This window comes from Phoenix dactylifera, chromosome 16, assembly GCF_009389715.1.
Source record: "Phoenix dactylifera cultivar Barhee BC4 chromosome 16, palm_55x_up_171113_PBpolish2nd_filt_p, whole genome shotgun sequence".
In the NCBI taxonomy this organism is placed as follows: Eukaryota; Viridiplantae; Streptophyta; class Magnoliopsida; order Arecales; family Arecaceae; genus Phoenix; species Phoenix dactylifera.
The window spans coordinates 7,068,442-7,078,992 of NC_052407.1; the positions used below are offsets into that span (position 1 = coordinate 7,068,442).

The following is a 10,551-nucleotide window of genomic DNA, read 5'->3' on the forward strand; positions in this document are numbered from 1 at the left end:
ATGTTAAAATCACCATCCAAAACTATTTCTTTGGGTGTTTTCAGGGGAGTTGGCGGATCCAAGTCCCCCTCTATTGGACCAAACCTGGTAGATACCTTTAGAGAACGTCCTGTGGAATAGCTGACATGGCATGTACTATTTATCGACATCACACCAACTTGACACCTAATAATCTTGTAAATTTTGTTTATTTATAACTCTAAAAGATCAACCTAATGCAAAAAATATATAAAATATATCAATTGACCCATGAAATAGTCCACCTAATCCTGCCCAACAATCTAATGTTGCACTACCATGATAGCAAAGTAGATGTAACTGGTTCCATGCACAAGTTGAATTGTCGCAAGTTACTGGAGCCACTACATTCACTGCATGGCCCAATGTAGCACACAGATAGCTGGGGAGTTAGGCTGCTTTTAAAGACCCCATTTAGCAAAGTTTTTGGTGGGCCAGAAAGCACTTTCTGATCCTTCAAAAGTACTTTTGGATGGAATAGAAATGTTTGGTAAAAAAATCGAAAATCTATTTTAACTTTGCTAGAAAGCTAAAACTTCTTCTTGAGATAAACTCCAAAATGGAACTTCTTCGGAAGAGCATTTTTAGCATGTATCGGACAGCTGTTTTGATTTATATATTTTTTTTGAACTAAAATACTCATAATAAAATATTATAATTATAGAAAATGTCCCTCTATATTACATAAATCTCTAGAAATCCCAATAAAGAAAACAAAAAACCCAAAAATTAGTTTCTAAAAATATTATATTAATAAATTACTATATTATAATAATATTATAATACATTACAATAATATAATATTATATCATATATTTATGTATTAATATATATTATAATATATTTTATTATGCTCTATTGTATAGTACTATGTAATGTTCTTTATGATCATTTTGTTATACCAAAAGTATTTTCTTAGTTTATTTATCAAACACGTATTAAAGTTTCACGGTACTTTAAAAATGTAGTTACCAAATAGAAAATTTTTTTTTATAAAAGCTCTACTTCAAAAAATTCTACTGCCAACAGCTCTGCCAAATGGGGCCTAATTCTCTTCTGATGGCAAAGTAGTTGTCTCCATATAGCTTGTCCATACATTGTCTTGGAAAATCATTGTTCCAATACCATGACCTTTCCCCAATTATTCCAATATTGGCCAGCTAATAACCATAGAACAATTCAAAAACACAATCGCCTGCAAGCTGACCTAAAACAGAAGGGAGCATCGATAGAAGTGCAAGCAATTTTGCTAGAAGTCTCTTTGTGGTCATGCAAGAGACATGGGTTCAAATTCACTTTTGTGCCCATGGTAAATGCTGGGTACCCAGGTGCAGAACGGCATCTAAGTAGTAAGCCCATCCTAAGATGAATACTCTCCTATTTCAACTTCCCCGGAGCTCCCGGCAGCACAGCTTCTCCGCCCATACGGGGATGGAGCAATGGAAGTATTGAGAATCCAAGATGATGGTCCCTAGTTGCTTTCGGCGCATTGACATATGAGACAATGCGAGCAGAATGTTTAGAGCTCCCAGGAAATTCGCAGCATATATTGCACACATCAGGAAGATATCTATAAATCAGACATTACCAAAAGAAATGGCTTGATCTCTCCTATCTCACATATCTTGATGCCCACTGCCAAACCAAGTCCAATTCCGCTTCCAGGCTATGACATCATAGTCGAGCAGCATCAGGCAACATCCAGAGCCGGTCTATCCTGGAATTTGAGCTTTAAGACCATAGCAGAGCAGATTAGGCTACTTTTGATTGATTTCAAGAAGCTGATTAGATTGATTTTGGTCCATGCTTCTTAAAACTATTTTTGTTTTTCCAGGATGGGTTGATGACAATTATTCAAACAGGATCCATTTCCAAAAGTTTTCTAACCAGATAAAACTCCAACTAACTTGCCACATTTCCAAACAGATTCTTAATCAACCAATCACAAAAACAAAGAAGTTCATAAAATGTAGAATTAATTAAAACTTAAATAGCCAACTTGTCTAATTGGAAAGTTTCTACAGAGGGTGAAAAAAAATCTCAATGCTAAATGTTGACCATATGATCAGATAAATCACCTGAAATTCATGTCGATTTACAAAGCAGGCACCCCAGGACATGATGAAAAGGACAGACCTTGGGAAGAACAGAAGTTCAACACCTTTCAAATCACTCTGGAATGGCGGCAGATAGCTGATCCAACAGCAATGGTAGCAAAGCTAGACCTGATAACGAGAGAACTGCTATATATCACCAGATAATAAACAAGAAACAATGACAACATGAAAGCTTAAAAAGCAAAATTTATTGCAGTTTGTTTATCATAATTATACTCCCAAAACCAGTTCTTCACCTAACTCCAACTGAATTCTTCAAAAATGACTATTAGATGTTAAGAGTGTCATTCAATTGATTAGAATCTCTGAGCAAAATACAGCTGATTATAATCGAAAGGTCCGAATAACACATATTCTTCAGGTTATGTACTAATTAAATGGTAAAACTAACTTACGCTTTTCCATCCTGGGATGCATAACAAGCACAAGTGGAACCATTGCCCTTACCCTTTGCATTTCCTTCTTAAGAGGAATTGAAGTCATCATGGTTGGTTGTTGAAGCCTGTAGTGCCTTGCAGATCACATGCGCGATCCTTGCAGTCCAATTTTCCCCATCTAGCATTCACTCTATTGCAGGGAAATGTCAATTTTCCAAGGCTGTCAAGAGAAGCAAAACTCAAACTATCAATTTAACTAATGGAGCATGTCACAAAAACTACCGGAACTGCTAGCAGGAAGTAGAGAAGGGAAAAAAGGACAACATTCGCAGTAAAAAAATTAAAAAAAGTTTGATTTAACCAGGAACCTTCGGTTAACAACGTTGTGCACATGGCATAGCCATTGAGAGAATTCAGCTTGTGATCCAGCTTGTACAGGGTTTGCTCTGTGAAACAATCAAAATAAATTGATTATGCAGAGATGAAAACATTGTGTATCACTATCGATTTCTTTTCTTTTTCTCTTTATTTTTTTAAAAAAAAATCAAGACTTTGACTCTGCTTCAGCAGGTTTTGAGCTTCTTCTGCCAAAAACCAAAAAGATCAAGTATACAAATAATTCATAATGGTGACACACTAAAAACTGATCATATTAACTATTAATCTGACTGTTCAGATAAATAGCAATGTTCTTGATAGTCATAATGCTTTTCAAGGCCAGTCTTCTAGCATGAAGGATAGAAAAGGATGCATGTATCACTTACTTCAAAATTTCCTTAAAATGATCTGCACATTCTTTACAAGGATAAAGTCGAGATAATATGACCATCTACATAAAGAAACAAGTTCCACGTCATCTATATTTCACATGTACAAATAAAAATTCCTATGATTCTAATGACAAATAACTCGGTGCATGCCGTTCATCTCAAATATCCATAAATTAAGGGAGGCGATGATGTAACAATCAGTGTCGAGCAAACAGATCAACAAGACTGAGATGACTATATCAAGATAATATCTCATGGATTTAGATGTAAGCCCCGTGGAAGAATACCATAAAAAGCACCAATGCATAATGCAAAGGGAAGAAAACAAGAAAGGCCTTTTAAAGTATACTGGCAAAAACCTTGCTGCATGCTATTCATATCCATAAAAATAGGGGCAGGCATGATCTGACAACAAGCATTTTAGTGAACAGATCTATAAGATCCATAAAACTGAGATGACTACACCAAGATAATATTGCATGTACCAAAATGTAATCCCTGTGGAACGATACTGTGAATTTAAGTAATCCTAAGTAATGCATTAATGATTACATGTGCCATAGGATATTGATCCTAAGTAAAACGCAAGGGAATATTTCTGGATGACCCTGCTGAATAGTAATAAAACCATTTTTGAGCAGATCATAACTACTTTGACAATAATACACTTAATGCTGTTTCTTATTCAAAACTTGAGGAAAAAAAAAAGGAAAAAAAAAAGTGAGACACCAGATAAACAAAAATTCCAACCGAACTATAGTTGGTTTAAAAAGCCTATACAATCATAATTGCCAAAATTCCATAGACATGCACTCAAGCAGGAAAACAATTAATTTGTATCAGCTCCAATTTCTAGGAACTAGACCATGAACCTTAAGTAGTCATTTTTCAATTGTTCAGACTACTACAGCATCGCTGCAATGCTAATGGCACAGCGAATTCATCTCTATCTAATCACCCTGCTCAGTGCTACACCTATTTCCCAGTCTTGCAACGAATATATGTACTTGATAACAAAGTTTGGATTGAAAGCATTGCTAGTTGATATAAGGAGCAAGATCTTGGAAACTAAATGGAATGATTAATTTAAGAAAACTTGACTTCCATTTAAATGCAATCATGTCAACTTCATAATGAAGGGCATAACAAGCATACCATACCAGTTCTTTTACATCACGTTTTTGCTGTCTTGTTGGGTGATCTGGAAACTGAAAAGTTCAGTGTCAGATAGGCATTGAAGAAGTCAGCAAGTTGCAGATGTAAATGTTTTTTTCATTAAAGAAAATTGACATAACACTTTAATATTTAAGAATTTGGTAGAAGGAAATCAAGCAGCATCTTGTCATGAAAAAACAATGGCATTGACACCAGCATTATGTTTTGGGCCATTCACACAATCAAGATAGGTTTTAACTAGGAAAGTGGAAGAAGATTTACTGAAAATTATGTCTGGTCCCTGAAACAGATCCAGCTTAGCAAGTGAAATAAATAAAAATTGAAAACTTTATATGCACATATCCAGAAGGGGATTACAAAAAAATTACAGTTATTTCAATATTGATCAAGATCTATGATCATATAGCACCTATAAGTAATCAAGAAACATGCATTAATGCATTCAGACAAGTAGTTTCAGTGAACCTGTTTTCAAGCACAATACCTTTCATCAGCCCATGATACTACTGTGACCAGATTGATGAGCACACTTAACTAGGTCTTACCGAGAGTTCTTGAGGGCATTTTAAGTTTACATATAAAAGTTTCACAATGAAGGTGAGCCTTAAAGCAATGGTGAGGTTGCTTCATTATGACTTGGAGGTTACAAATTCGAAACATGGAAACAGACTCTCCACACGTAGGGCTAAGGCCGCATACATCTGACCCTCTCCAGACCTCGTAATGAAGTTTTTTAGATGAAAGACAACACTCAGTTCGTATAACATTAAGATATGGGACAAAGCTACCAATAGTACTGGGACAATACTACTAGTATATGGGCGTATTGTTCAATATAAAATACTTAGCAACTTGAAACTAATGAAAAAAGTATAAATTATGACACTTGAACCATGGAAACACAAGATTTGGTCGCACTTGTCTAAGATCATCAAGTTTGCAAATGACATGGTAATATTCTTCATGTTTGTTCTGTTATTTCATGAATTTTAGCCAAGGAGACTAAATATGGGCAACTAACTGCTGCATGAAGACTCTGGAAACAAGTCTTACATTTAATCCATGTAGAAGTTTCTAGCACGAAACATTGACTTATTCCCCTTAATGTCTAGCAGAACGTTTTCTGTTTTTATCTTTTCAAAACCTAAATTCCTATAATTTGCAATTAACCAGTCAGCCTTAAGGTCCTTATCTCTTTATGCTTGAATAACTCCTTAAGAATAAACAATCAATAAAGACTTTACAAACTGACCACAAACATTCAGGAAAATACTTATTTAAAACATGCAATGAAAGATCAAAAGAACTAGGAGATCCTAACAGCTCCAGGTATCATCAAATTCACATCGAACACCTTGTCCAGTGATCTTTTACATAAACAATGGAAAAGTCCGATAAGTTTACATGTCGGTTGCCTGAAAAAATAAGCCCTTTTACACGAACATAGGTTTTGCAGCCTATTTATCGAACTATCCAACAACTATACAAAGGACAGGTGACAAATTTTTCATCTATATGAGTAAGCCATGCAGAGTTAACAACTGATCCTTGTAAAGGGAAATAATCAAACACCTGTGCTGCAATGGTGTGGAGCAGAGTCCAGGTAGCCCTCCCGAGCTCCTCCTTCGTCAATGGAATCGCCGACTTCTCCTGAACAAATTCGAACAAGAATCAGCAAATCAAACCAACAACTAAACATAAAGACTTCTTCTGCTGTCCGTTGGTGAGAAGGGGAGAGCGGGAGTGCCTTCATGGGAGAAGTGGCATCCGTGGATTGAGGAAGAGCGGAGGGCTTGGAGGATACAAAGAGTAGAGGCGGGGACGAGCGGTGGTGGTGGTGGTCTTGGGGCGCGGGAAAGAGGCGGGAGAGATGGGTTTGGACGCAGCGGGAGAGGGATTCGGTGGCTTTTAGGATGGCTTCCAATGGATTTTCCGACATTTTTTTTTGTTCTCTCTGCGTCGGAGGAGATGACTATGGACGCGCCGGCGATGAGAAGCGAACGAAGGCTAGGCAAAGACGCAAGGATAACGTCAGGAGGCGGAGCGGATGAAGACCTCGCGGGTATGGCTTTTGTTTTCCATTTTATTAATTTTGTGTATAAAACATATCTGATCACTGATTTTGCCAGAAAAACATCATACTTTTTTCCCCATAAACGAATTATTAAACTTATTATAATCCCAAAAATATCGATATTTATATGCCAACATTCTTAATTATTTGAAATTTAGTTCTACTTATTGTAATGGAGAATAAATATTCAGTGAATGGTTCAAATCTAACTCAATGAATTACAGATTCCAATCTTATGTATTCAAATGTTTACTTCAAACTATTTTTGTAGGGGACGGGAACTCAAATAATAATAGTCCCTTTGGATGTTTAGTTGTTGTCAGGTCCTTTAGGACCTGATCGTTAAGCTATAAAATATCTATTTTTATCGATTGAAATAGACTGAGCCATAAGGATTAAGATATGATTAATTAAAGTTGAGAAATATCCTATATTCAAGTCTGACCCAATGACTTACTTGAATGCGCCAAATTCAAAATTAAAACAGTATTGAGCATCTACAAAGTTAGTGACCAAGGACCGTCTAATAAGAAATCTAAATATATTTCTGGTCGGTGCAAATATAAAAAAATAAAAAAATTAGTTTATTCAAAAATTAAAAAAATATTTTTATATAAATCCTGAAGCTAGAATTTTATGACAATTCCATTATTTTATTTTTATATAGGCTCTAGTTGAAACATTTTTTAAAAATAGCTTAAAATAACATAGCAAGAGCAGCTTAAGTGGTTGCATGAATTCTTATATTTCAAATATTTCTTTTAAGAAAAGAAAAGGACCAGCCCCACCTGCTTTTTCTTTACATCTAGGGCTCGTTTGGTTCGCAGAAAAAGAAGGGGGAAAAATGGGGTCAACGGAAAAGTAATGAGATGCCTCTCGTTTGGTTGGAGTTTTCAAAGGAGAGAGATGGAAAAGTTGTATTTTCATGGGAATATGATTCCCACATCTTATGGGAAAGTTTTTTCAATGAGAAACATGAGAAAGTTACTTTCCCATGAGACGGGAATCACTTTATTTTTATTTTTTCCTAAAAAGATCCTTCAGCATTAAAGAAGCATTAAAGAGGCATTAAAGAACTAATTTTTATTAAGGGCATAATAGGAATTATATATAACTTTCCCAGAAAAGTGGATGGCCAACCAAACATAAGCACTTTGGAAATTTGTTATTTTTCCATGGTCAACCAAACATGCCAAAAGTACTTTTCTAGGCATCCTCTTTCTAGAAATTTGTTTCCCAAAAATCATATTCCTAGAAGAGAAAATGCTTTCCGCGAACCAAACGAGCCCCTAGGGATGAGTCCAAGAATACAATGAAAATTCCAAAAAAAACAAATTCTAAACTTCAAAATCACATGACTCTTCTCGGAAAAATCAAAGTAAAATCTCTTCTGCCTACAATCAATAAAAAAAGTTCCTGCTATTGGAAGCCACTAAACATTGGAGATGGGGGAAACCATTATCATCAAGAATATCATAGCTATGGAGGAAGGAAAGGGGAGACCAATAAGAGAAGGGGGCTCTTAACTACATAAAAAATGGAGAGATTTTGCAAGATAGAAAACATGCGCATCGCAAATAGGCTCAAATATAGGAAGAAAAGAGGGAGGAAGAAAGAGACAGAAGAAAGATGAAAGAGGGAAACATTATCAATATTATTGATTGGAGGAGAGTGGAAGAAAAGAAGAAGGGGGGAGGGAAAGAAAGAAGAGGAAGAAGAAAAGAAATATTATCAATATTATTGATTAGATACCTTGCTAGTACGTGCCATCCATCGTTACTAATTGATAAACTTTTACAATCAACAAAAGCTCACTCAAAGCTTACAAAAAAACATGGTTAGTGGTGGTGTGGCTTTGCAGGCCAAGCATGTTTATAGTGAGGCTAATGAGGTTGTGGATTGGATGACTTCGTATGTAGCTGATCATTTCAGAAAGCTTTGTGGATTAAAAATAAGGAGTTGCCTAAAGTGCTCTAAAATTTACTATTTTTTGGCTTTTTTTTTGAAGGTATCCCAATGAATCATCCGTTTTAGAGAGGAAAAAAAAACCGCAATCTTGTCACCTTCCAGCTCCAACAGCCTTCAAAAATGCGGTTCCCACTAACATACTAACTTGGTACTTAGCATTATCATCTAAATCTAATCTCAAACATTAACATTTTATATTGCATTGTAATCGACGAACATGCAGAGCTTGGACCGCTCCTTCTTCGCCACCGCAAAATGTCCGACGGCGGCGCCGCCACCCTCGCCCTCCTCCAGTCCTGCGCCACCCTCCGAGACCTCCACCAAGTCCACGCCCAGATGATAAAAACCCAGCACGACCGCTCCTCCTTCCTCGCCGGCAAGCTCGTCGCCTTCTGCTCCTGCCGCGGCGTGATGGACTACGCCCTCTCCGTCTTCGCCCACGCCCCCTCCCGGGCCTATTCGCCCGCAACTCCATAATCCACGGCTACCTCCAGGCCTCCTCCCCCCACCTCGCCCTCCTCTTCTTCGCCTCCCGCCCCGCTCTCCCCCCCAACTCCTATACCTTCCCCCTTCTCTTCAAAGCCTGCGCCCAACTCCACGACCTCCCCCTCGGTAAAGCCCTTCACGGCCACCATCTAAAGCTCGGGTTCCACTCCGACCTCCACGCTCATACCGCCCTTCTCTCCCTCTACGCCTCCTGCGGCGAAGTCATCTCCGCACGCAAGCTGTTCGCTGTTGGTCCCCACAGAGACTGCATCGCTTGCTGGAACGCCGTCATTTCGGGTCTCGTCAAGGGTGGCCACTCGAAGGAGGCCTTAGAGCTATTTTACGAGCTGTTGGGAATGGGAGGTGGTGATGGGGAGACTCCATTAAAGGCGGATGAGATCACAATCGTTAGTGCTCTAGCCGCTTGCACGGATCTCGGCGCGCTGGACTCGGCAAAATGGATGCACGAGTATGCTCTGAAGAACGATCTCCGGGTTAATGTGTGTGTTGGCACGGCGCTGATTGATGCTTATGCGAAGTGTGGGAGCATCGATCTTGCGAGGAGGGTGTTTGATGAGATGCCCGAACGGAATGTGATGTCTTGGACCGTGATCATTAGAGGACTTGCCATGTTTGGGAAGGGCGAAGAGGCTCTCGCATTGTTCTCCAAGATGGTTGCTGAGGGTGTAGCACCTGATGATGTTACATTTGTTGGTGCTGTGTCGGCTTGCACTCATTCAGGATTGGTTGACGAGGGCCGGCGTATCTTTGACAGTATGAGCAAGCGTTTTAATGTTTCGCCAAAGATGGAGCATTATGGTTGCATGGTCGATTTGTTGAGCAGGGTGGGGTTGTTGAAGGAGGCATTGGATTTGATAGAGAGTATGCCAATGAAGCCTGATGCTGCACTCTGGGGCTCTCTATTGAGTGCTTGCAGGAGGAATCCAAGTCATCTGGAGCTTGCTGAGTATGTGGCTGGTCGTTTAATGGAGATCGAGCCGTATAGTGATGCTACCTATGTCTTGCTATCAAACATCTATGCTCACCATAATAGATGGGGAGATGTTGGGAGAATTAGGGCATGGATGAAAGCTAGAGGAATAAGCAAGACTCCAGGATGCAGCTCTGTTGAATTAGATGGCGTGATTCATGAATTTATCGTTGGGGATAAGTCACACCCCGACATCGAAGAGATGCATGCAATGGTGGAAGAGATTGGAATGAGGGTTGCCGAGATGGGACATGTGGTGAATACTTCAGAGGTATTGCTTGACATTGAGGAGCATGAGAAAAGGAATGCTTTGATGCTTCACAGTGAGAAACTAGCTCTTGCATTTGGACTCATCAGGACCGATCATCCCGCACCCATTCGGATTGTGAAGAACCTTCGAGTTTGCAGCGATTGCCATTCGGTTATGAAGCTTGCTTCCAAGGCCTTCAGCAGGGAGATCATTCTAAGGGATAGGAATAGGTTTCATCGATTTGCTGAAGGATTCTGCACTTGTGCTGATTTCTGGTAGAATATTTGTTTATGTTTATAATCATACTCTACTAAATGATACATG

At 38.6% G+C, this 10,551-nt stretch overlaps 2 protein-coding genes across 2 annotated transcripts; one reads left to right on the top strand and one right to left on the bottom strand.

The window, feature by feature from the left end:
- Nucleotides 1-1,925: 1,925 nt before the first annotated feature.
- LOC120104046 (FAD-linked sulfhydryl oxidase ERV1-like) lies at nucleotides 1,926-6,535 on the bottom strand. Its single transcript, XM_039114364.1, has 7 exons — nucleotides 6,206-6,535; nucleotides 6,031-6,108; nucleotides 4,443-4,490; nucleotides 3,277-3,341; nucleotides 2,881-2,958; nucleotides 2,583-2,732; nucleotides 1,926-2,243 (listed from the first exon to the last, which is right to left on the bottom strand). Exons 1-6 carry the CDS (start codon nucleotides 6,395-6,397, stop codon nucleotides 2,618-2,620), a joined length of 576 nt encoding a protein of 191 aa, XP_038970292.1. The 5' UTR covers nucleotides 6,398-6,535; the 3' UTR covers nucleotides 1,926-2,243; nucleotides 2,583-2,617.
- A 2,220-nt stretch (nucleotides 6,536-8,755) lies between these two features.
- On the top strand, nucleotides 8,756-10,506 carry LOC103709126 (putative pentatricopeptide repeat-containing protein At5g40405). Its single transcript, XM_017843342.2, has 2 exons — nucleotides 8,756-8,953; nucleotides 8,995-10,506. The coding sequence occupies exons 1-2, from the start codon at nucleotides 8,756-8,758 to the stop codon at nucleotides 10,504-10,506; spliced, it is 1,710 nt and encodes a 569-aa protein (XP_017698831.2).
- Nucleotides 10,507-10,551: the final 45 nt, after the last annotated feature.

Bases quoted from the DNA above. Each gene is read 5' to 3' on its own strand.
- LOC120104046 (XM_039114364.1), bottom strand. From the start codon at position 6,397: ATGTCGGAAAATCCATTGGAAGCCATCCTAAAAGCCACCGAATCCCTC. The intron at 3,342-4,442 runs GTATGGTATGCT...TTCTTTATGTAG, and splicing joins AACGTGATGTAAAAGAACTG to ATGGTCATATTATCTCGACT. The intron at 2,733-2,880 runs GTTCCTGGTTAA...TTCTCTTGACAG, and splicing joins CACAACGTTGTTAACCGAAG to CCTTGGAAAATTGACATTTC.
- LOC103709126 (XM_017843342.2), top strand. From the start codon at position 8,756: ATGTCCGACGGCGGCGCCGCCACCCTCGCCCTCCTCCAGTCCTGCGCC. The intron at 8,954-8,994 runs GCCTATTCGCCC...GGCTACCTCCAG, and splicing joins TCGCCCACGCCCCCTCCCGG to GCCTCCTCCCCCCACCTCGC.